This window comes from Condylura cristata, unplaced genomic scaffold (genome assembly GCF_000260355.1).
Source record: "Condylura cristata isolate star-nosed mole 26May11 unplaced genomic scaffold, ConCri1.0 scaffold00006, whole genome shotgun sequence".
NCBI lineage: Eukaryota > Metazoa > Chordata > Mammalia > Eulipotyphla > Talpidae > Condylura > Condylura cristata.
The window spans coordinates 6,203,930-6,229,728 of NW_004567107.1; the positions used below are offsets into that span (position 1 = coordinate 6,203,930).

At 36.6% G+C, this 25,799-nt stretch overlaps 1 protein-coding gene across 4 annotated transcripts in view; it reads left to right on the top strand.

The window, feature by feature from the left end:
• MAPKAP1 (mitogen-activated protein kinase associated protein 1) overlaps positions 1-25,799 on the top strand; it is a 194,792-nt gene that overhangs the window by 20,036 nt on the left and 148,957 nt on the right. For all 4 annotated transcript variants that reach the window (XM_004677332.1, XM_012721377.1, XM_004677328.2 and 1 more), the window contains exons 2-4: positions 5,834-6,161; positions 8,493-8,582; positions 18,277-18,425. In XM_004677332.1, coding sequence (XP_004677389.1) covers positions 5,903-6,161; positions 8,493-8,582; positions 18,277-18,425 — 498 coding nt within the window. In that variant the 5' untranslated portion in view covers positions 5,834-5,902. The remainder of the gene's footprint in view (positions 1-5,833; positions 6,162-8,492; positions 8,583-18,276; positions 18,426-25,799) is intronic.

The window sequence follows — 25,799 nt, forward strand, 5'->3', positions numbered from 1 at the left end:
TGGCCTTTTAAAAATCCACCGTGTGACTTTTGACAAGTTACTTAATTTTTAAGTCTTACATTTTCTTTTAATACATAAAATGAGGGTATTAATACCTAGCTTCTGGGATGGTGATAAGGGTTAAATGTGTTGTTATATGAAAAGTGATTAGCCTCTGGTGAGTGCAGGTCTGTTTTTATATTTGGTCTGATTCCCAGCACCCACCTCGAGACTACATTTGGTGAATGGATCACAAATTATTTCTTTTTCTTGTGTTAATTTAGAAAGTACTTTTAGTCAAAGTAGAAATTAAAATGTGCAAGGAAAAATTAAATTCTCTTGATATAAAAATCTCAGTATTTACTATTTAATGAAATTAGGCATATTCACATGGAGACTTTAATTCCCTGAGGGAAAAAAAAAACTCAGTTTTTGCTGGTCTAACAAATAAATGAAGATTTAATTTAAAGTATATTGGAGAGTTAGAAAAAGAGATTTAAAAGCAATAAGGTGCATTTTATTTTACTGGTCACTTCAATTATTTTCAAATTCAGGGAGATATGAATTCTGACCTTTAACTAGATCAAAGAGTGTTGAAATCTTAGTAAAAACATCTGTTGACTTTCATAAAAGAGAGACTTTGTAATAAAAAGACCTTTGTTTTTCTGACTTGTGATAGTTCCTTGTTGTACCAGGTGGATGTGAGTGCTTCTGTAACACTCATAAGGGATCCTGTATGGGGATCAAGTTTTTACTTGCTTGATGCCAATAGCATGAAGTCGGGGTACAGTGTGGAAAGGTTAAAAAAAAAAATTCACATCTGCTGTTACATGTTGTTAACTCCCGCAGCAGACATTAAATCATTTCAAGTACAATAATAGTGTGGGAGGTAAATTAACTAACCATTAACAATCTTATAAATACACAATTAACATGCCAACATTTATATGACACATTGATGGGGCAGCAATAATTTTTGATTGGGAGTTTGCAGACCTTTGAGAAGCCTCAGGCTGTTGCTTATTGGGATAAGTTTTCACAGATTACAGGTGAGGAGGCCCCACGTCTTTCTGGCACAAGAAAATGTGTAGAGAGTATCTGAAGGTTCTTTGAACCATTGGCTAGATGAAACTTTTTTCAGGTGTGTTTCTGCCTATCGTAAGTCCTTAGGGAATGTAAAAATGTATGGAGGGCTCATTTGTTTATGGTGGGATTATTAAAGAGAGTTTGAAGTATTGACTTTGTAGCTGAAATTGCATAAATTGCTAGAGATTTTAAAAAATATTCTTAAGTCTAACTAGAAATTCTTCTGTGGTTTCTGGTCAACAAGTAGGTGATCCTCTCATTTTTGAGAAATGAAGTTCCTCTCATTTTTGACTTTTATAGCTATTTTTTGCTTCTGAGATTTTGCACCTTATCTATAGCAAAAGTATAAGATCTGAATGGCATGCACAGACTGAAGGGCTGATTCATCCTGAGTTACTCCCTCTTTGCCACTTTTCTTTTTTCTTTTGATATCATTTACCTTATGTTTCTCTATAAACGATTGCAATAGTTGGAAGGGTTTATGTTTTATAAAGTCATTAAAATATACTTCTGTTGGCTTGATATTCATCAGAATCCACGAAAACTTTGTTCCCCACATTAGGGAAGGCTGCAGTAGCCCACAGGCAGGTCACAGGTCACGTGATCATTAGGAAACCATGGATCTGGAAAGTCAGAACATCGGAGTTGTGTTTGGAGTTGTACTTAGCATGTGATGACCTTAATGTTTGTTGAATGCATGAAGAATAAAAGGAGATAATCCAGCTGGTACATTAAAAGTGACACTGTCGTCTTGGACGTTGCTTAGTGTTCTCCACTCTTTGTGGATGTGCTGTGGTGTCCACTTTTAGTAAAAAAACCTTTGTGTCTTGAGGTATGTAGAGTTAAAAGTGGGAGAATGAGTGTGAAAAGTGGGATATCTTAGGAGATCAGACCTCCTGGAGTCTGAGATTATTACTTATCTGCTAGTTTAAAGGTAGGTAAGGAGGGCTGACCCATGACTTGTGACATTCAAGACAACACATGTGAAGTGGGGAGCAGCTTTTCCAAGCCGTGTCCTGTGTTGCCTCTACATATTAATATGGGTTAGTGATTCCAAGGGGGAAATGTTCAGAGGTCAGATGAATTTGAGCTGTATTACAGTAGGTTCCCTACTCTTGGAGATTCCCAGTAAACTTTAGTGGTTTGTTTAAAAACTTTGAGAAGTTATGTAATTAAATAGCAAAAAAAAAAAACCTTGAATTTTTTTCTGCTCTGGCCATTTCTTAGAGATTTTTAAATTTAAAATTTTAGAAATTATGGCAAATATATATAAAATAAAACCTACCATTTTAACCTTTTTTAAGTTTACAGTTCAGTGACATTAAATACATTCACATGGTTATGTAACTATCATCACCATCTTTCTTTATAACTTTTTCATCTCTCAAACTGAACGGGCCTCTTAAACATTTATTCCCTTTCCCTGCCCCAACCCTGCCAGACAGGGTTGTCTCTATGATTTTGGCTATGACTGGTACTCTATACTTATCCTTTTGTGACTGGCTTATTTCATTTAGTTTAGTGTTCATCATGTAGCTTGTATCAGAATTCCGTTGAAGGGTTAAATAGCGTCTGGTATATATCTATACTATATTTGGTTTATCCATTCTCTACCATACATTTTTTATGATCATGTAGTATCCTGTTGTATGTTTGTATCATGGCATATAGGCTGGATGGCATATGTGGAGGATGATGAGGTTACTTGCAGATAGCTCAGTATGGTAAGCAACCTAGGGACATATGTTTTGCTTACTTACCTCCTGAGAGTAGGTCCTACAATTAGGGTTATTCAAAGGGTATTTGTGTTTTACAATTTTGATAGATAATTATCAAATTATCATCTTAAAAATACCTAATTTTACCGAGTTGTTTCACTCATAGCAGGAGTATAAAGGACCAGGGGAGAAAATAATAATGAACAACTATATACCAGAGACATTTTAGGGGGGTGGAGTGGGAATGGGATCAAAAATGGGGAGGGGGGAAAGTGTACTGGACTATGGTGATGGCACATGGGTGAATTGGTGGTGGGAAGCCCACAAGGTTTACCACTGAGACAGAAAAATGCACAAAATGATGTATAATTTTTGTTCCCTCTTAAAGTGCATGAGAGAACCCTATTTCTCTTGAGTCCCTGCTAACATTTTTTAAAAATATTTTTTGATCTTTGCATAGCTGATCAGAGAAGATAGCTTCTTTTTCTCTGTGTTCTGCCTGACTTTGTCTTAGATACACCTTCAGATGATAATTTGTTGTTCCTAAAGTAATTTAAAACACCATCTTTTCATTCTGAAAAGTAGTGCTGAAGTAAGTTGATAGTGTGACAGTTTTGAAGGGCACTTAGAAGAGGAACCTTTGCATTATATTAATAAAAAAGAGGCAGTGCTTTCTTTACACAGATATGACTTACCTCTATGACAAAATTATATAGTTATTTCTTGGAGGTCAGGCTGCAACACTTACTGAATTCCTACCATGTACAGAAGGAATCTGGTTGTTCTGGCCCCTGTCCTGGTACTTAACAGTTCGTAAGCACATGCCACCCGCAGGAAGCATGTTTCCTGGAGCAGTCCTAAGGGAGTTCCTTATCAGAATTGATCGAATTAAGTATTTGTTGATCGAATCAGATTCCTCTATGTATGAGGTAGAATATTCAGTACAGAAGATATCTGCACATGTTGGGTGCTTTGAGGCCTCTGTGCTGTAGACTTGAAGTTAGGGTGTTGGTGTGTTGGTGTGTCCTCGAAAGTGCTTGCTTCTCCCAACTCTTTGTTGATAAGAGGTGATGGAGCACATGCATTTCTCTGAAAAAGTCTGAGTGTACTTCTGTATACTTTCATTGTTTTGCCCTGCGCTGTTTGACTTTTGGTGCCAGAACACAGATGGAAGAATGTGTGGCTTCTCTAGGAGCCCTTGTTTTTGCAGGGGAGAACTATTCAGTATGGGTGGAAAGTGCCTGCCCACTATGCTGGTGTGGACGTGCCTCCTGTCAGCAGGGAGGAGATTCACTGTGATCGCTCTGGCAAGCTGGGATGCTATGACTCTGTTACAAAACATTCCCATAAATGTTATTCTGCGGTCGTGTGTATCTTCAGGGGTACGTAAGAAGTTCCCATTTTTACAAGTGAAATTAAATGCTTCCCTTTTAATTTTCTATTTTTCCCTTTCATTAATACATCTAAAATGATTAATGTTTCTGAGACTTAAATATCTCAGATATTTGACAATTAGGAGAATCCTGTGGTTTAACAGTCTGTCTTAAAAGTACAAACTTCTTGAATCTGGGATGCTAACTCACCTTTGCATGTCCTTTTTGTCTAATGTAAAGTACTCAGTGAATATGCTTAAAGCAAAAAAATGAAGATTAATATAGTTTATATGATGAGAGATGCTCTTCAGCTTAATTTCCTCATAGTCTCAGTATTTTTATTTTAACACCAACTAGATGATGTTAAGAGAATATGTTATCATACAAAAAATTAAAACCTCAGTTAGCTACAATGATTCATTAACTAGACTTCCCCCTATGATACCTTTGTGAAAAAAAAAACAAGAAAATCTGTTGTTATAGGTTTTCCTAAATTAAGTATCTTCTAGAACTGTCTGAGGAACATATTCAGTCCAACCTTCACATTTCTTGTACTACATAGTCATTTCAGAGGGTCAGGGAACTTACCTCGATGACCTACAGAGACCTCTGTCACAAGGAAGCACCTACTTATTTATCTGCTATGAACTTACTAATGAAGGATGCATTGTGGGCATATTTTAGGATTCCTTTGTGAATTCATGTGCTTTTTTTAAAAATTATCATAATCATGTTATTAATAGCTACTTTTAAATGCAAAGTTATCTTTGTGCACTTTACCTGCATTATCTCCTGTCCTCTCATCCCTGAAGCCCTTATTCTATAAGTGAAGAAAAGAGAATAGAGATTCAAAGAGCTTAAGGTTATTTTGACCAGGATCTAGCTAGTAAGTGATATGGACAGGATTTGAACCCAGTTCTGACTTAGGTCCCTAACCATCATTCTGTAATACTTGCTTTGTTGAGTTTTCTCCTTTAACTCAGGAGGTACCATGTTGTTCCAAGAATAAACATCATTACAGTTTTTACAGGATTCAGGAAGTACTTATAATTAGGTTTCTAAAATAAGAAATGAATTTGGTAGCAGACAAGTTTGATTAATAAGTTTTATTTTAAAAGAACAATACTATCTTCAGTCAGAAGAGAGGAAAATGTATTTATTGAGCACTTCTGGTGGTATGTTTTGAAAAATTCCTAGTAACTTAAGAAAGCTTGTTTGTGCCCTTTCAGATATTTCACAACAGTGTGACAGGAAAAGTAAATGTAAACGGAAAAAGTACAGTTTCATGCCATCTTACATCATTTGAGGAAAATACAACTTGTTCCCGTATGACCTTACAAAGTAATGAGAAGACTGCATGGAGCTGAAAGGAGAAAGAAAGGAAATGTATTATTTTAGTAATAGTTAACACTCTGAGTGAACAGACTAAGGAGTTACTATTATTTTGTAAGAGACTAAGCCATGCTCTCATAGCATGGAGGTCTCATTGACTAGCTGTAGTCCCTAGTGCTTATAAGGATTTCCTTTACTTTAGACTTAATCCTTTTATGCTCTTAGGTGCAGGAAAAATGTTGATTTCTTTCAAGTAGCATTTTATCATATTGAATTTGTTTGAAAAATGATTCATTCATTTTCTGCCTCATTCTTAAATATTGCCGTGTACATCATGTTTTCTAGGTAGGTGAACCCGTGAAACAATATGAAGAGGAGAAAATAGCCTTTTAAGGAAATTGGCCCACAGAAAGGATGGCCTTCTTGGACAATCCAACTATCATTCTAGCTCATATTCGACAGTCACACGTGACGAGTGATGACACAGGAATGTGTGAGATGGTTCTCATTGATCATGATGTTGACCTAGAGAAAATTCATCCTCCTTCAATGCCTGGAGACAGTGGGCCAGAAATTCAGGGAAGCAATGGTGAGACTCAGGGCTATGTATATGCCCAGTCAGTCGATATTACCTCAAGTTGGGACTTTGGTATTAGAAGACGCTCAAATACAGGTAAACATTGCCTTTTAGTTTTGTCTCCTGATCTTTAAATCACTAAACAATCTTATAGAATAGTACATAGTTTGGGTGTAGATTTAATGAAAAAGTTGCTGTGTATTAACAATACACAGAATAAACCGGGAGTCTAAGCAACATCTCCATTACTGTGACTATGAATGGAGAGGGTCTCTGGAATGATGTCATTAGAAGAGGAACAAGTGAAAAGCTGACATCAGCACCATGTTGGGTGTTCTGTTCCTAAAGCATCATTATGTACAAAGGGAGGGGACTTGTTTTGAATATCTTCACAGTGCAGCGTTTGACCTACTGGGAAGACTCTCTGGAGACAGATTTCAGATTGACATAGTAAAGCCAAGTTGTGCTCTGCCTGAGGCAGTTCTTGCCCCTGGAGGAATTATAGGGTGTTAGGCATTGGGGAGAGTGAGCCAAATATTTGTGAGGACTACTTTCAAGAGGAATTCCTACTTTGGGTGTGACTTTAGCAAAGGTACCCCTTTTTGATACATTACCCTAATTTCTTAAATTGGTTTTTACCCTTTGATCTTTGTGGTTACAAATGTTCAGCTTTGGTTTATATATGGTTGGTTGTTAGCTTTAAAAGCTTACGATTGCCTACTTGCATCTTACTATATTTTTGAGAAGACTTTCAAGGGGAGTGTGCTGATAAGCCAAAGCCTTTACTTAAATAAATAATTTAGAATATGTAATGTTGGCAGGGTTTCCTGAGAGATAATATTTTTTTAGATACTCAGAAAATACAATCTCCTAATTAGTAGCAGTAACCTTCTAACTCCCAGGAAAGGAAGGAGATGTCAAAGAACATTGAAAATATTTACACGTTTATCTTCATGGTCCTGTAAATAAAGGAATATTTCACATAGAGTAGAATACAATTTACAGTGAAAGGCATGTAAGGTCTGGTTCAGAATTCAGCATTCTGTGACATCTACAAAGAGTGATTTGCTCTCATGATGAAAATAATTAATAGCATTTCCCAGTATCTAAAGGAACTTTTATCAAAATAGGATTTGAGTGAAGGTTTGAATGTAATTTAGAACCATTGATTCTCAGTTCTCTAGTTGAAACTGACTTCCTTGCAAGTTATTGAGATGGTATCTCATATGACAGGCTGAATGGATTTCAGTAGGAGAATGCTGCTAAATGGAGAGTTTTATGATTATATTATTTCGGCTCTACCTTCACATTTATTAATTGTACTTGAATGTATTTTTCTTCAATGGAATGTGGTTAGATATAGTGTGACATTGTCAGAATGCTTTTGCCAGAATGTTTAAATTTCTGGCAAAATTAGTTTCTCTACTGCAATGGCAAATCAGGAGTATATGACTTCCTACCTCAAAAGTGGTTTGAAAGAGAAATGTATATATTTTGTTTTTTATTAGCACAGTGCTGAAATAGATAGTTGCAGATGAACAAGAGGTAACAAAATTCAAGACAAGGCATCACTTTTCCACTGTGGTCAGTGAACGCAGTTGTTAATGTGTGCCAGGCAGCATTTCTGTAAGAGTTAAGTTCACTGATTTGAGAAGATTGGTCAGTGGTAACATAATCACAGTGCATACTTTTAGGTTATACCTTTGTTTGCATTTAAGGTAGCATTTAGATGCTAGTAAATTGAGATTGTGGGGTGGTCTAGTGACCAAGGAATTTACTTTCTAATCATTTCAGCATATCTTAAAATTTTGTATGAGAAAAATTGTTCTTTTTAAGATTTGACTAATGTTACTAAGATACAAATCATTTATTTTACTACCTATAAACTGTTTCAGCCCACTGAAGAAAAGCTATGCTAATTTATATAGCTTTGACATTTTATAATTTTCATGATTTTTAGATAAAGGATTTTATATTTAAAACTTTAATAGTCTAGTCTGAGTTCATTTATCTTTAATTTTTGAAACGGGTAGAGTAATTCATAACAGTAATTTTATTCCTGTAATGTAATATTCACTTCAGTTCATTTGTGCATTAAAATTCCTTTAAGACCGTTATTAATGATTTATATAATGAAATGTCATATTAATCACAGAAGTTTTCACATTTTATTATTCTCTTCCATGTTAATACTATCTTTATGATCTCTATTAATGTTTTATATCCTCTAATTTCAATTATAAATCAAGAATATTTTCATGTTTTTGTTGGTATTTGCTTTTCAGGGGTGCCACCTTTAAAATTTTATGACTTTTCCCCTACATATGCAATATAAAACATCTTTATTCATATAAAGGTAGTTAATTATGTCTTTGTTTATAGTAAACTTTCATTGACAAACTTATAGTTATAATATTTCTTTTCAAGCTCAAAGATTAGAACGACTCCGAAAAGAGAGACAAAACCAGATCAAATGCAAAAATATTCAGTGGAAAGAAAGAAATTCTAAGCAATCAGGTAAATGGAAATCATTTTTTAATTTGAAATTTATTCAGTTTATTATGTAAGCGCTTTTATTTTTAATTCATCCTTTTAAATATTCCAGGCAGATACCTTGTTTTTGAAGCTTTAAGCTATCTTACTTGGGTGCCTTGGCCCTCCGAAGCTGTGTCTTATCTTTTTGGCCACTCTTTGTCTGGGTCACAGGAATTGATGTGTGCAAGGCACATTTTGCACACACTATTCCTGCCATTATTTTGTTCGTAGAGCCAAGGAGTACCATGATGGTCCTCTGGCAGTTCAACCTAGACTTTCCCTTGCCTCATTAGTGGCCCTAATAACAATCTGTTTTGCATATGTGCTAATTATTTTCCATTAGCTTAAAAACCATTATGTTGCTGCTATTATTAGCATTAACTTCATGTTTTCATGTAGTGTATATATTAAAAAGCTGGCCATATGTGTTTTCAAAGCTTCAGTCTGAGAAGAAAGATATTTTTCAGACTAAAATACTGTTAAAATATTATATAATGTTTATATCATGTTTCCTTGCCCTTTTTTCTTCTCTCAAAGACATGTCTGCAGTCTGTCTTCTATGTCCTCCTAGCATCTCCCAGTACTGCTCTGGCATGTAATTGTGCCCGTCCATTTGTGTTGACTTTCTCCATTGCTACATAATATTTATGAAATGAAAAGTACCAGCATCTGCCAGTGCCAAAGTATTTTACATGCTTTACCTTCAATGCAATGAACTTAAAAATTGTAAATATCATTGTTGTCACTAATAGATGAGTCGGGCTTAGAGAGATTTAACTGTGAAAGTTACTAGCCCAGGAGTGGTAGTGTAGTAGCGACATGTTTTATATTGAGCACTGTCTACTTTTAAAGATGATCTTTTTCTGTTAAACCACGTTATGTGAAGTGGTTATTGCTTTTCCCTACATCCTAGTCTGCTCCATGGGCATGCTTTTCTTTTTCTAATTCTTTTTTTTTTTTAATAATATGATAGTTAATTTTTACATCATTTTGTGCCTTTTTCCACGTCAGTTGTAATCCCTGTGGGCTTCCCATCACCATATCACCTGTATGCCATCACCATAGTCCAGTGCACTTCCTCCCGCCCCCCTCTCCAATTTTTTATCCCATTCCCTACTCAACCCCCATAAAATGTCTCTGGTATATAGTTGTTCTGGATATGCTTTTCTTAATGTATCTTTCTGAGGATGGCTATGTGGAACCAGAAATCCTTTATACTTCTTTCTTTTTCTAATGGCTTACTTCTGTGACTTCTATCCTTCTTAATGCCTTTTTTAGTTTGCTTTTGATGATTTAAAAATCTTTCTGGTTAATACTTTCTGCCTATTTAGCAAACACCAAAAAACCTTTTTATTCTATATCTTGTACACTTTCTTCAATTTTTTAAAAACATCTTAATGCTTTTTGTATTAATCTCTTAGTGAACACAGAGCCTGTTTATGTAAGCCCCTCTCCAGCTACCCTTTGTTTTTTCCTTCTTCATTTCCTTATCTAAAAAAGTTATAAATAAATAAATAATAGAATTAATAGGCAACTCAAATACAACTGGATTATCACTTTTATAATTTGAGAAATAAATTCTTCAATTTAACTTTTGATATACCTAATAATAAGATACATCTGATAAGTTTTGGTATATCTGCCACTCAATTCTTTAAGTCCAATCCACTTTTAATTTCTGTTCAGTGTTTCAGAGTTTGTGCTAAAGAAACAGATACTCCCTTCTTTCCTTTCATTTGCAACCATACTGACCTTTGTAATATTTTCTCTCTCCTTCAGTTTCCCCCTCGCTTTTTTTTTGCCTCTCACAGATTTCAGTAATTGGCCCTGTGATACTGTTTATGAAAAAGCTTCCTTAATATTTCTTTGTGCTTTGAAATGCTGACGCAGATTCTAGCTAACTCAGTGGCCTACTTGGTGGTCATTCTTGTGGTTAGAGTGTCTTCGAAGTCTCTGCATTCCATCATTAAACTACAGCTTGACTCTCTGGATTTGTTGAAACGTGTTAGAAAAGTAGAGTCCACTACATCTACTTGGCAACCAATCATCCATTGTGTTGTCATCTTTCTCAAAAACATAACTCTCCTGTGGCCAGAAATATCATAGCCAGGTGCTTTTGATCTTAATTGGGAATTTTGGTTAGGTAATCATTTAGTCACACTCTTATTTTTCTACTGTTTGTTTTGTTAAAATTCTTTTTTTCTTTATAACAAAAATAATGAACAACCATAGACCAGAGACATTCTGTTGGGGTGGAGTGGGGAATGGGATCAAAAACGGGGGGGGGGAAGGGAGGGAAATGCACGGGACTATGGTGGTGGCACAGGGGTGATTTGGTGATGGGAAACCCATGGGGATTACAATTGAGATGAAAAAAAAATGTGAAAAATGATGTAAAAATAAACTTTTTAATAAAAAAAAAAAATTCTTTTTTTCTTTTTTCCACAAGAAGAATCATCATTATGAATCAGTTATTTTTATATCTTTTACAGCAACTTAACTCTTATTGGTTCTAATATGCATTTTCAACTTCCTAAATGTTACAGTATGTGTTTTTTCATTAACCTGATGATTAAATTTCTAGGCTATTTTTCCTTCTGATTTTGTGGGGTTTTTGGAATTTCCAACTGTTTGTATTGGTTAGAACTTTCCAGTAGCAAAAACAAAAAGCAAGAGAAGTTGAAGGATAACTTGAATATGTATTCAAGAAGCATAGCTGTACCTTATGAATCCAGAGGAAGGACTCTTTCTTTTTTTTTTTTTTTTTTTTTGTACTTCAAAAACTAGCGGAGTGGGCATAGGTTCAGAATCACCTAAGTGCTTGGAGGGTCAGATAAAGCTCTTTGAACCATGAGAGAACGCTTTTTTTTTTTTTTTTTTTAAATTTTAAAGATCCATTTATTTGTGCATACAGAACTGGGGTACAGGCCAGAGATGCAGGGGTGGTGAGAGGATTCACCAGAGACAGAGCGGGGAGCAGAACAGGCCGACTGACAGAGTACACTGCTGAGGGGAGCAGCAGGCTGGCCAGGAGAGGTCTGCCACGCCATGTGGGTCTCCTCCAGGGCAGGCGGGGATCAAACCCATGCGGAAGTGGCTTAAGTTTCCTTGTGCCATGCTTTAACCCGCTGAGCCACCAGGGAGGGCCCAGGACTCTTTCTTTTTTAAATAATAGTTTATTTTTACATCATTTTGTGTATTTTTCCATCTCAGTGGTAAACCCCGTGGGTTTCCCATCACCAAGACACCCGTGTGCCATCACCATAGCCCAGTGCATTTCCCTCTCCCCACTGTTTTTGATCCCATTCCCCACTCCACCCCCACAAAATGTCTCTGGTATATAGCTGTTCATTATTATTATTATTTTCTCGCCTGGTCCCTTATACTCTTGCTATGAGTGAAACCATCGCTATTTTTCATTTTCTTTCTGGCTTATTTCACTAAGCATGATCTTTTCCAGCTCCATCCATGTTGCTGCAAAAGGCACGTGTTTCTTTTTTATGGTTGCTGAGTAATATTCATTGTGTATATGTACCACATCTTTTTAATCCAGTCATACACTTTTGGGTATTTGGGTTGTTTCCATGTCTTTCCAATTGTAAATATAGCAGCAATAAACATGGGGGGTGCAGGTATCTTTTTCAATCAGTGTTTATGTGTCTTTTGGGTAGATACCTAGGAGTAGGATTGCTGGGTCATATGGAAGCTCCATGTTTAGCAGTTTGTGGAATGTCCAAACAGTTTTCCATAGTGTTTGTACTAGTTTGCATTCCCACCAGCAGTGCAGGAGAGTTCCTTTTTCCAAAGGAAGGACTCTTAAGACCTCGCCCACTCTCTGCTGCTTTGTGCTCATCTCCTTCTTCACTGTTCCCTATCTCTCCAGCTGCCTTTTCTACTCCTCTGATCTAGAGTTATTCATTCAGCAACTATTAAGCTCTTCAATGTCCAAGGACAGTTAGGTGCCATTGTAGGTCTAGAAGAAGTTCATGTGTATGTGTGTGTGTGTAGACAGACAAAATAAACACAGTATATCAGAATGGGGTAAGAAGCATAGAGAAAAATATAACTAGATAAGAGGGATAAGGAATGCTAGGCAGGGGATTTTACAGATTTACAAAGGGAGGTCAGGGAAGGTCTCATTAGGAAAGGTTAAGCAGCACTCCGAAGATATGAAGGACTGAGCCAGGAAGATCTTTGGAAGATTCATATTTTAAAATAAGGAACATCAAATACAAAGGTTCTATGGCAGACGGGTGCTTGATTTACTCAAGGCAGAGCGAGAATGGATTTCTGTTGGTTAAAATAGAATAAATGTGTGGGAGATTGGCTTAGAGAAGCAGTGGGAGACCTAATCATGGAGGGACTTGTAAGGAATTTAATTTTTTATTCTGGGTAATTTGATCAGAGCAGTGATTTACTTTCCCCCATCCCAGCTTAAATTTCCTGTAGAACAACTTTTTTTAAAAAACAACTTTTTATAACAATTGTTCCTATACGACTGAGAAATGATTTCAAAAGATGGGCTACATGGCATTAAAGATTTCTTCCTTATTTAAAAAGAAAAAAAAAACTTTAATCACAGAAGTTCAAACATACCAAAGTAAGAGAGAGGTTATAATGGACCCCATTGTATACACATATCAGCCAGCGTCAACAGTTGTGATCATAGGGTCCATCTTATGTCATTTATATATTCATGTCTGTACCCCTCAGGATTATTTTTAAACAACTTCTTGCTACCATATAATTTCACACTTAAATGCTTGTGTTTCAAAAACAATTAACAGAAATTCTTTAATACTAGCAGACATTTCTCTTGATTCTTCCAGAGTTTCGTTTTCTGTTTTTGTGTTCAGATCTAGAGCAAAGGTTACACATAAACAAAAATACATGGTTGGTTAACATTTCTTATTTCTTTTTTTAATCTGTACATTCATTTTTCCTCTTATAATTTATTTGTTGAAGAACTTGGGATGGATCATTTGTCCCATAGAATTTCCTGCATTTGGATGTTGCTAATTGTATCCCTGTGGGCTCATTTAATATGTCCCCATGTCCCTACAAGAAAGGTAGGATAAATGCTTGAGTCTCCCTTTTTAAAAAATAAAATTTATTTTTATTTCATTAACATACCTAGTTTTTTCCTTGAGCTATGCTTTTTATTTTAACTCTGATAATAATGATTTGAAACACTGAGTTTTTAGTACAGTTTCATACCCTGAGGATGTGTACATCATAACCACACCTCCCACCATCCAATTGAACCCCTGTACTCCTCCCCTCACCCACCTTTCTTTCTTTCCAGTAATTATCATTCTGCTGTCAGAAGATAAAGGGTTTTGTGGCTTTTTGGTTTTTTTTTTTTTTTGGTCATTGGCTTTCTTTATAGTCTACATGAGTAAAATCATGTGGTTGCCTTGCTTTTTCTGACTTATTTCACTAAGTATAATCACTTTAAGATCCATCATGTTATAAATGGCAAGATTCATCTCTTCTTCTCCTTACAGCTGTGTACATACACCTCATCTTTAGCCAGTCATTCATGGAGTAGCACTTAGTTTCTAAATCTTGTATTTTGTGGATAGTTTTTCAGTGAACATGGATGGTCCGTATCTGTTGTTTTGAACTAGTATTGTTGTGTTCTTCAGATAGATACCTAAAGGTGTAATTGCTGGGTCATATGGTTGTTCTCTTGTAAATTTTTTGAGGACCCTCCATACTGTTTTCCATAGTGACTGCATAAGGTTATATTCTAGTCAGTAGTGTATGAGGGTTCCTTTTTTCCCACACTTTAATCAACATTTGCTGTTTCTCATCTTTTTGATAAGGCCATTCTTACAGGTGTGAGATGATTCTTTCCCTTATTAGTAGTTGTCAGAATTAAGAAGTTCGTCCCTACTATCTTAGATAGATCACCAACGGATTCTACCCCCTCCTTTGTATCATTATGAATACAATAGGGTCTTAAAGCCTATTTTATATATTTATATATTTTCTTTAAGATTTATTTATTTGTTCATATGGAACTGGGGTACAGGGCAGAGGCTCAGGGGCGGCGAGAGGCTTCACCAGAGACAGAGTGGGGAGCAGAACAGGCAGATCTACGAAGTACACTGCTGAGGGGAGCAGCGGGCAGGTCAGGAGAGGCCTGCCACGCCATGTGGTCACCTCCGGGGCAGGCGTGAATCTAACTCATGCGGAAGTGGCTTTAGCTTCTCAGTGCTGTGCTTTAACCCACTGCGCCACCAGGGAGGGCCTATTTTATATTTTTCAATCTGTTGCAGTTGTTATTCTTTCTTGATGCTATTTTTTTTGGAGAGGAGGTTGTAATTAGTCCTTTCATTACATATTTACTTCTAAGTTATTTTGATAAAATTCCAGCAAGCTTTCATAGCTTCCTTGCTTTTTTGTATAACATGGTGTTCCTGGCTGAGCTTATATACTTCTTTCCCCAAATAGGGAAACAATAATTTCTCCAGGTACTTGATGCTTTTTAGTAGTAAATGGCATTAAGACACCACAGCGTGAGTTCTGGGGGTACTGACTGGATTGTTATTTCTTGAAGATTTTTTTCAGGAGATAAAGCTTAGCAAAAAAAAATTTTTTTTTAATTTCTTTTAGAAGAAACACAAAAGTAAATGCTGTAATTCCAATTCAAATTTAGGATTACTAAGTGTTTACTTAACTTTTTTGCTTTATATTTATGTATCATCTATGCCAAAAATTCTGATTGCAAAATAGAAATTGTTGAGTGTGACCACAGAAATCGGGACAAAACAGAAATACCAGCATCATTGCTCACAGTATGATTACCAAAACCAGTTGAAATTTTTTTGCTCTTTTAATACATTCCTTTAGGAAGTTTGTAGTCAAATTGCTGTGATAGTTATTTAAAATAATTCCTCTGTAGTTATCAGTTCAGCATGACACTTAGCTTCATTTATATCAGTTTGTTTTATTTTTAGAGACTGCTTTTCATTTTCTTTAATAACTAAAACATTTACATGGTTCCAAAGTTGAATACATAAAACAGGGTGTAAAATTGGGGACACCTTGCTGTTCCTACAGAGTGTCAGATTTTGGTAGTTTGTCCACTTAAAACTATATGCATATTTTCATTCATATCCCTCTTTTTGGATTAAAGACAGCATGCTGTGTGCTCCCTATATGTGGCGCTCTTTTTGCTTTAGCAGCACATCCTGAAGCAAATGTAGAGACACAGGCTTCATTCCCTTTACAACTTCATAGCACCCCATGATGAGGTGTGCCGTAACTCAGCTGCCTAGCCCTATGGGGAGTATTTGATTATTTTCAGGCGTTGGCTGTTGCAGATGTCACTGTAGTAAACAGCCTTGTGCACTTGTTTTGTTTTGTGGGCATGTTTTGTTTTGTGCACATGTTTCCTTTCATTCCAAAGTATAGCTAAGATTGGAATCTGAAGGTAGTATTGGGACAAAGGACTAAACATTGTTTTCCTCATGTTTGCCACATTTCCTTCAGTGGCTTCACCAGTTGCATTCTTCCGCTAATGTGTAGAGTGACTGTTTACTCATGCGTCAAACATCTAGCCTTCCTCCATCTGAGAATGTGGATGGTACCTCATGAAGCTTCTGTGTTTGCATGTCTCTTGTTCTGAATATGGTTGAGCATTCTTTTCATTTGTGTAACAGCTATTTTCATTTCTTTGTGGCTATTTTCTATTTCTTGTCATTTTTTCCTATACCATTGTTTGATCTGAGGAGTCTTCATATGTTAGGAATATATTAGTAGTATTAACTTTTATTCTTTCCTAGTTAATAGTTTTTCTTTCCACTTAGCTAAAGTTTTTTTTTTCTCTATGCAAAATTTTTCATATGGTTAAGAAACAGAAACAGAAAGACCAGTTTGAAAGAGCTGCTAATGATCTAATTTGGGTAACTGTAGAGGTGATTCTGGATCTCTTCTGCAGGCTCTGATGCTGAATAGAGTGTAAAGTGTGAAATAAAGGGAAAGCACCTTGCATTGTTCCTGGGTTATAGTAGGTATTTTAATAAAAGGAATATTCCTTCCCAAAGTGTAACAGTAAAAATGTTAATAAATTACAGGTCAAATAGTAGATTTAAAATACTACTTTAATGTAGTATTATTCTATAACTTTTCAAATGTGCATTTAGTTTCTTCTGATTATATGTATTTATATGTTCTGTAAATAATTGTGGAATTGGATACTCAAATGGCTACATTTTAAAAAGGAATTAGACCCTTTCCTCCTGTTTGCTGCTTAAATCTAAAGGAATTCATTTGATACATCTGTCACATTAGTTTGTTAAAAATACATACTTTTGGCCCTCCCTGGTGGCCTAGAGGGTTAAAGCGCAGCAAGCTCGCCACAGCCACTGCTGTGTTTGATCCCTGCCTGGGAGGCAGGTGTAGCAGACTACTCCTGTCTCGCCCCCCTGCTCCCTCAGGAGTGTGCTTGGTGGATCTGCCTACTTTGCTCCCCAGCCTGTCTCTGATGAATCCTCTCACTGCCCCTGCACCACTGGCCTGTACTGCAGTTCTGTATGCATAAATAAATAAATCCTTAAAAAATATGTATATACTTTTAGTTAAATTAAAAAAAAATTCTAGGAAACTATTTCCAACTTCTCTTTGGTCTCAGTTCAATTTGGTTACGCTCAAGAATGAAGTAGGATTAAAGCTATTGCAGATTTTAAGATCTGTAATTGACTTATTTAAAAATTTAAGTATGGAAAATTTCTAGCCACAAAAATAAAAGGGAAAGTATAATGAACCCCTGCGTACTTAACATCTAGATCCTACCATAAATGATATTTGGATTAATTTGGAAAATTGAACCAGCTTTGAGAAGATATGGAACTAACTTGTCTTGATTCGCTAATGAATAAGAGCTAAAGATTCTGATTTAACAATTTAATCTGAATTCCTTCAATTATTATTTTATTCATTGATTCATGTAACAATATTTAGTGAAGATCTACTTTGTTCGTTATACTAAGAGCCTTGACAATGCACAAACTTTAGTTCTGCTACTACTTACTATTTAGGTCTAACCAAAAAAATCCTAAACTTCAGTTTTATGTGGACAAAATTGAGATCATGCTACTATATACTTTATGGTAATATTACAGTGTTTGTTACTATTACTATAAACATTCTTTTTCCTTTTCCTCCTCATCTTTGTCATCCAGATTTTGTGCAAGGTGTTATTGGACACTGTAAAAGGATTAAGATGTGGACCTTGACCTTGATGAATTAGAATTCCTATATCACATGATACTAGAACCAGGAGAGATCTTCAGAATTATCTACTCTGACAGATGCAGAGAGGATTAGAGAATTGTCTGGTATTGCACAGCTGCTTTTGGTGCAAAGCTTGGCCAAAGCTCAGGTCTTCTAGCTGTGATTGCTCTCCTTAGGGATTGACTACTCTTTGGTTTGTCTTGCTTCTCCCCCTCCCTTCCCCCAACCTAGTCCATCTAAACTGATAGGCTTGACCTGTGCCTTTCCGGTGTGCAAAGTTTGAAGTACCTGTAAAGGTTTTTATGCATGTCAGACCTGAATTTGTCTTTGGATACCCTCTCCTTCAGGTTCCAAGGAGGAATTTAGGAAATGTGGCCAGGCTGTCTGTGTGTGTAATCACAACGATGTTTTTAATCTTCCTCTTGTATCACAGCCCAGGAGTTAAAGTCACTCTTTGAAAAAAAGTCCCTCAAAGAGAAGCCTCCGAGTTCTGGAAAGCAGTCAATGTTATCTGTGCGTCTGGAGCAGTGTCCTCTGCAGCTGAACAACCCTTTCAATGAGTACTCCAAGTATGATGGCAAGGTGAGTGGCCAGGAAGCCAGCCTGCTTGTTGTGAATACTGATGCAGCATTTCCAGTAGGTCAGTAATCAGAGAAGGTTACACACATTTTCTCAGGCCATAGATAGAAAAACATACAAATTTGGGCTTAATGTTTCGACAATATCATGTTTGGGAGAGTTAAAACAAAAACAGTCCGAGATAGATGTGCGTGTATTTTTAAAATTTTATCTAAGTGTTCTTGAGTGCTTGGGTTAGTTAGTTGGGTTGTGATTGATCAAGATCTAATTGTGCTGGGAAAGCCTTGCCAGTGGTTCTGAGAGGCCATTGCATTGTATTCTCTGTACCTTTACTATAAGTGCAGAAATCCGCAAAATTGGAACTTCAGTTTTGAGTTATAGACTATTGCTTTGCATTTCAGTATTTCGTTGTGGGGAATCTTAATTTGAACTTGTTTACAGGATGACTTTACTATATTTTTTTCTTGTTTATTCTAAGAGTTGCAGCTGTAAAAATAAAGTGTGTTCATTTTCCTCTTAGAAAAATTACTGCTGTTTTAGGTGGAGTGTATTCCATGGGCAGCGCTCTCTCCCCTCCAATCCCTGTCGTTTGTGTCTGTGCTGAGCTGGACCCCTTTTAGGATACTGCAGTGGTTGATTTTTATATTTATTGCCACTGTGTTTACTGTCTGGCAGGGGTGCTGAGTGATAGCTTACTGCCTGGAGGGGTTTTGTATAATTTGTCTTATTTCAACACCATTGCAATTAGTAAGTATACAGCTCTCTGCTTATGTTTGCATTTTTCACATTCAGGTTCTGGTTCTGTGCCGGTACTGTCATCCTTGAGCAAGGGGATGTTTTCTCTTCCAGGCACTTTTACCTCCTACAGTTTAGCATGCTTCTGTAGGTTTAGGTAAGCATATATGGTTAATGGCATATGAGGTTATTAACATTTGTGGGGGAGAAAAGCAAAAGCTGGAAATAAAATGCATAGATAACATAGATCCTGATATGGTCAGGACCTTCCTCCAAAAAATACCTGAAAATACTTTTAGTAAATCAGAAATTGTATTGATATAATGCTTCTCTTTAACCTGCCCCTGTCTGCAGCTGACTGTTTTCCTTTGTGAAATGTAACAGAGAAACACAGGTCCCCCTAGGGGACAATGGTGTCAGCCTCTGGATCATGGCAAGTTGGAGTATAGAGGATTTTTCTTCAATACTACGATTGATTCATGTAGATACGTGGGAAGATAGAGGGACTAAGTTACATGGCTGAAATGTGTCAGCTTCTGCTGCCTGCTATCTCATTATTTGAGGATGCAATTGCTAGGCTAATTAATATCTAATAATGGTTTGATGCCAACAAACTAGCAAAGATCTTAGAAGATATTATATTCTAGATTTCTCATTATACCCTTAGAATATATTATAAATTACTTATGTTTGGATTTATCAGAAGGTTGTGAACTCTGCTTGGTATATATCTAACTTCCGATGTTGCAGGGGGAAATTAAAGGAAAAAAAACTATAATGAAGCTATTTCCTTAGTCACAAAGGAATTGTTTTCTTTTTTCAGGTATGTGTACTTACACTTAAGAATCTAAGATGCTTTTGTCCTATCAAGTCTACATAGTCAGCAAAGGATGTGAGCAATGGGCAGACACTACACACATTGGTGAAGAAAGATTTATGTATCGATAAGTCTGCCTTATAATGCAATGCTATTTTATTATTACCCTTCATATTACAATTGCTAAAATACAATTAAACCCTTGTTTTCATCTATTATTTAATATTGATGCATTTGGCAGATATGTAATAAAAGTGGCTAATATTTGAAGGATATTATATTGTACGTATTAAATTAGTCTTTATCTTTGTGAAATGCATCAATATGATATTCAATGACATCTCAATGATTAATAGAGAATTATACTTGAATCAAGCCTTTCTGTAACCTAGAAATTAAAATGACTATTCAAATAACACCTCAAAATGATCAAATTAGCATTTTGTGATTGCATAATAATGGGATTGTGGTAGTTATACGGTACCATGACTGCCTCTAGAGTTAAGATCATGTCAACCCCTTGATAATAAAGCCTTTTCTGTGAGAGTCGACTTTAATAATTTCCAGATTGATTCTTCCTATAAATCATTTGACATTCAGCACTAAATTTTTGTTACTGTTGTAACTTAAAATTATTTTATTTTTATTCAGCTCATATTTAAGAAGTGAAATTAGTGTCCTGTTTTAATAATTCACCATCTTGTCATGGCACGCCAAGCTTTTTGCCTCAAATGTAAGGGTTTCCTGTGGATTTTGATAGTCCTATTTTTTTCTTTTTGCAAAGGTTTGTTAAAGCCTCTAAAATATGTACAGTTTTCCCCCTACAAATATTCACAATGCTTTTCTTGGGAATAATGCTTGCCTTATTTACATAATTAACTGAGTTGCTTAGGTCTCTTGGGCAAATGGTACATAATTGGGGAGAGAAAGGGACAAGGAAGAGTTTGGGGTCTAATTAAATATGCTAAAAAACTACTTAATTATATATTTCCTCGAGAGACTAACTGCTGTGAAATCCTCCTTAAGATTAAACTAGTGTTAAATTTGAAAAAAGAATTTTGGTTTTGGTCTGGCTTTAAATTACGTTGTAGTTAAGCAAGCACATTTAGTGTCTTTAGCTGTTTATGCAGACTGGATCACTGGTTTCAGTGATTCTGAGGGTAAGCATTTCTTAGCTATTGTGTGAAAACAGTACCTTTGAAATATTAAAGCGAATTCTTTTAAATGTTTGGTTCCTGTAACTAGTTAGTAATCTTTGAAAATTGTGGTTGGTTAATTTCTTGAAGGGTGCAGTTGAGAGGGAAGAACTGTCCCGAGACATGGACTTAGTAACACACATCTGCTATGATCAGGTTTGTTTTGATATTGTAATGTTTATACCACTTCTTTGGAAAATTGGTGATGCTGTGTTCTGTTTGGGATTCATTGATTATTAGTAATTTTCCTGGATCTTTTGAAAAACACTCACGATAGATTGAAAGTGGTTTTTGAGAGCACCAAGTAGACTCCCAACAAGACTGTGCCTGCTGAAAATAAGCCCTCATTAACGTTGAGACAATGGAAAACACCCTGTGCCAGTGCTTCTGAATGTGGTGATGTCCAGTGTGATGGGAGCAGCTTTGAGTTGATGCGGGAGCCTGGTCTACTCTGACAGGCTGTGAACAGTTAGTGCAGTGCCCAGAATATGTGGATGGCCTGCCAGTGTCTCTCCACTTGTTTGAGATGAGGTAGATGTTGTTTTAAAAAGTATCAATCTCTTTCTATCCTGTATGTCACCACTTACTTGAGAAACTGTTACTAGTGTGTCATCACTGCTCTGTTTAAACTGGGCTTGCAAATATTATCCTCAGTAGACCCTTAGAAGCCCCAATACCCTTTTCCTGTCCTTACAATTACAAACAGAAAATGCTGCTACCAGTTGTTGCCTCAGTTAGGTTTTTCTTCCTCAGTTTCTTTACCTATGAAAAGAAGCGAGTTCAATCCCCACAAGGCCCATGAAACTATCAAATAAGATAAAGCACCTAGCACAAAGAGGTGTTGGAGTTTAGTTCATAAGTAGTCCTGTTTTGTAGTAAAATTTGAGTTTGAGTCCTGAGTTGACAGTTTATAGTGTGACATCAGACTAGTTGTTAATCTCATGAAGCTCCAGACATTATATGAGGAATGAGATGACGACAGTGCATCTTCCTATGAGGATTAATTGGAATAAAGCCTGAGATTAGCAAAACATACAGTACATAGGAAGTACTCAACAAATACCGGTCTCTTGCCTCTTTCTCTGTAGAGTGGGGCCAGTGATATCCACTCTTCTGTGTAACTGTGAGATGATTGATAGGATCTTGCGAGAGGAAATGTGTTCTTAAAACCAGGACTTTAGAAAATCCTCGTTAAATAAGGTGCTTAGCAGAGTAGATGAAGATTTTGGTCTTTGACTTTAAACAAGAAAGATTTAGATAAGTAATTACTTAACTTTTTTTTTTTCAATGCTATTTTTTAAGCACAAGGTGAGAAGGTACTGGTTGGTTTACTAAAATGTTAAGTTCTTACTTACTTGACTTAGCTAAATTTTACTCTGAATATAAGAAGAGTGTTTGCCTTGACAAGTGCTTAAAAATACAGAACCAGTTCAAGTTCATGTAGTCAACTGTGACTTTGATTGTGTTAACTTATTAGAAAGTAAGTAACCATTTCTGTTAGAAACTGTTTTAACAGGGAAGCTGCAGAGAACGTGGGGGAAGGGATAATTCATGAGTGCTAATTGCTTGGCTGTTAATTTTCATAAGTGTTGATAGAAGCAGTTCCTTAAATTAAACTTTGTTTAAAATGTATCAAGGGAAATATTCCACAATGTCGAGCCTGAAGTGAAAATTAATATGAATGCTGTGGCAATTAACACATACTGGTTAATAGCTTTTAGCAGCATTTTGGGATGATAGTCCTTAAATACATTTTTGCATGCTGCTCTTGTTTCAGCATTGTTCCAGTCTATGTCTGGATAATTATGAACAAATGTTTTCTATAATCATTGGCATTAAATGGCTCTCTTCAAAGAAAGTCACTTAAAAGTTTTCAGGAAAGCATAAAGCCACTGAGAAATATTACAAACTCCAAAAAGTTCAGGGAATTGAAATCTTATAAGTAAAAATACTGCCTTTACAGGAAATGCTCCTCAGCTTGATTTGGAACATTTGCTCTTGTTGGGGGATAGTTCCCACCAGTAGGGTAGACTACCTTAGCTTCAGAATGAGGGTGCAGCATAATGCTCTATCACCTGACTCCGCACCATAGGTGTGCTCCTGGGTCTACTACTTAGGGTCCAGTAAGAGACGATTCTTTAAAAAAAGAAAAAAGAATTCTAAGGTGACTATTTTGAATTAAGAGCTAGTTGTCCCACTCACTGACTTCAATTTATGTATATTTTAAATAAAGGAGAGTAAAGTCTCAGCATTATTTGTGACTCTTACTTTGCTAGCCTTTTCACAGACCAGTTATATTAATCTGTTCTGTTTTGAAAGGGGGGAAAAAGTCACCCTTTACACATTATGGTATTCTAGTAGAAGGACCAGATTCATTAATTTAAAAACAACCTTTTATGAGATTAACCCCCTTCACTGTTGGCTTAATGCATTCCTCTTCCTATTGTTTCACTTCATACTGAAAATCCCAAGTAGAGATTTTTGGATTTTGTCAGGGTGGTATTGGAACCTTCCAGTAAAAAAAAGGGCATCCTACTCTGAAATAAACTCTCAGGGCTGACTTCTTAAAACTAGCTTACCCCACTCTGAGCTCTTTCTGTCTGGGCCACATTTCTGTAGTTCTCAACCCTGCCAGTCTGTGGTGACTTCCTCTGGTTGTGGAACCATTTTCTAGAAGTTCCCTTAGGAGGTTACAATTCACCATTGGTTTAGAGGCTCTTCAAAGAAAGAACTAGGTGGTGGAAAGAATGTGGTTGTTAGGCGTGGGCTCGAATTCCAACTTTGCCATTTATGGTGTGTGCTACTGTACAAATCAGTGTGTCTTCTGAGCCTGTTTTCATGTATATCAAATGAGGTTAATGTATATCAAATGAGGAGTTAATGAAAATGGGGGAGGATACCATGCTGCCATTTATTTACATCCTTTTCAGTGAGGGCCTGCTGTGTACCAGTCGTTATTAAGCAAAAGCTGGTAGAGTCAAGAGTAAAACCAGACCTGGTTTCTGACTTCATGGATTGCTTCTCTTGGCATGAAGATTAAATGTTAAGTAAATAACCACCAAACTGAATGTAAAATTGCAATCATAGTATAATCACATCCAATTAATTACAGTTCCAGGAGAGCTCCTTGGTGCTTGGCAAGTGTTATCATAGGGACATCTGACTTAGTTTATGAGGTGACTCTTGACCTGAGAACTGAAATGTGAGTAAGAGGGAACTTGGCTATGGGAGAAGGGATGTACCGAGGCTCTAAAGCACGGGGGAGTTTGGCAGTTTTGAGGAACTGAAAGAAAGTCTGTGTGGTTGGAGCCCCAGGCTCCAACATGTGAGGCGGAGTGTGGGTAAGGGCACCCAGGTGTGTGGTGCTAGTGTCTTCTGGCTAAAAGCATGGGGAAGCCTTCAACAGGTTTAAAAGAAGGTGAGCTAATCACATTTGTGTTCTGCAAAGATTCTGGAGATGTACTGAAGAATACACCTGAGGAGGATTTGTGAGGCCAGGCAAAACCATAAGAAGGTTTTTATAAGTGGTGAAAAGAAGGTAGGGCACTAAGAGGCGCAGTATATTTTTACTGTAGAGAGTTTACTATTGTAGTGCTACCCTCTTTGTGCTAATTATCATTGGACTAACATGAAATCTGGTTGAATGGATATCAGGCACTTTCCCAGCCAAGTCTAGGAGCCAGTCCTTGTCGGTATGGTTCAGACTGTGCACTGCGGGAGTTTTGTTCAGCCTCCTCATCTGAGACAGCCTTGCTTTACTGTAGACTTTCTTCTGCCTCTAATACTAGTCCTTGACTGTATTAACTATCCAGAGAAATCAAATGACAGTCCAGTGTCACCTTGCTGGACATAGAATCTAGGTGCTTAGTTCTCAGAAATTTTAATTTTCATTCTTGACTTTAGTATTTACAAAATGGAAACTTACATTCTAGAACTCGAAGACTATATGGAAGAGATCATGTGGACTTGGAATCAGAAGATGTGCATTTTAGTTTTGGATATAGAGTGGGGTCCAGGATAAGTCACCTTTCACCTCTGAATTTTGGTTTCTCCATATTTAGAATTCTATTCTATAGTTTTGTAATTTGAGAGTTGACCGACATACATGACATGTCAGAGATTACGGGTAGGAAAACTGAAAAACTATTGAATTGACCTACATATATGGTACCTTTTTCTTTTAATTATAACAAAACTGTGGTGTAGGGAGTTTTACAGATGAGGAGTCTGAGGTTCAGAGAGAAAGTGACTTGCTCCAGGATACCCCACTAATATGTGGGAAGCGGTGTTCAGCTCTTTTCCTTATTCCAGCATCACAACTGTCTTTCTTAAACTCTATTTCCCCCAGCTTTGTATGAGAACAGGTAAGAAAGATAGGACTGTAGAAGACTTTGAAGATCTGAGCGGCCATCTTGCCAAAAAGCCCACACTTCACAGTGAGTGTTTTGCCCTTGCTGAGGCTCGTCAGTGTGGCCGGTGATGTTGGGTACACCTGGACGAGCAGAGGAATAGGCCTGGCACAGTGAACTGTAGCATGAATGTGGTAGGTTCTCTGATAAAGACTGGTACGGAAGACTGGGGGAGTGTGGAGGCAGCAATGATGTTCACTCAGTTTGTTATTGTAGATGG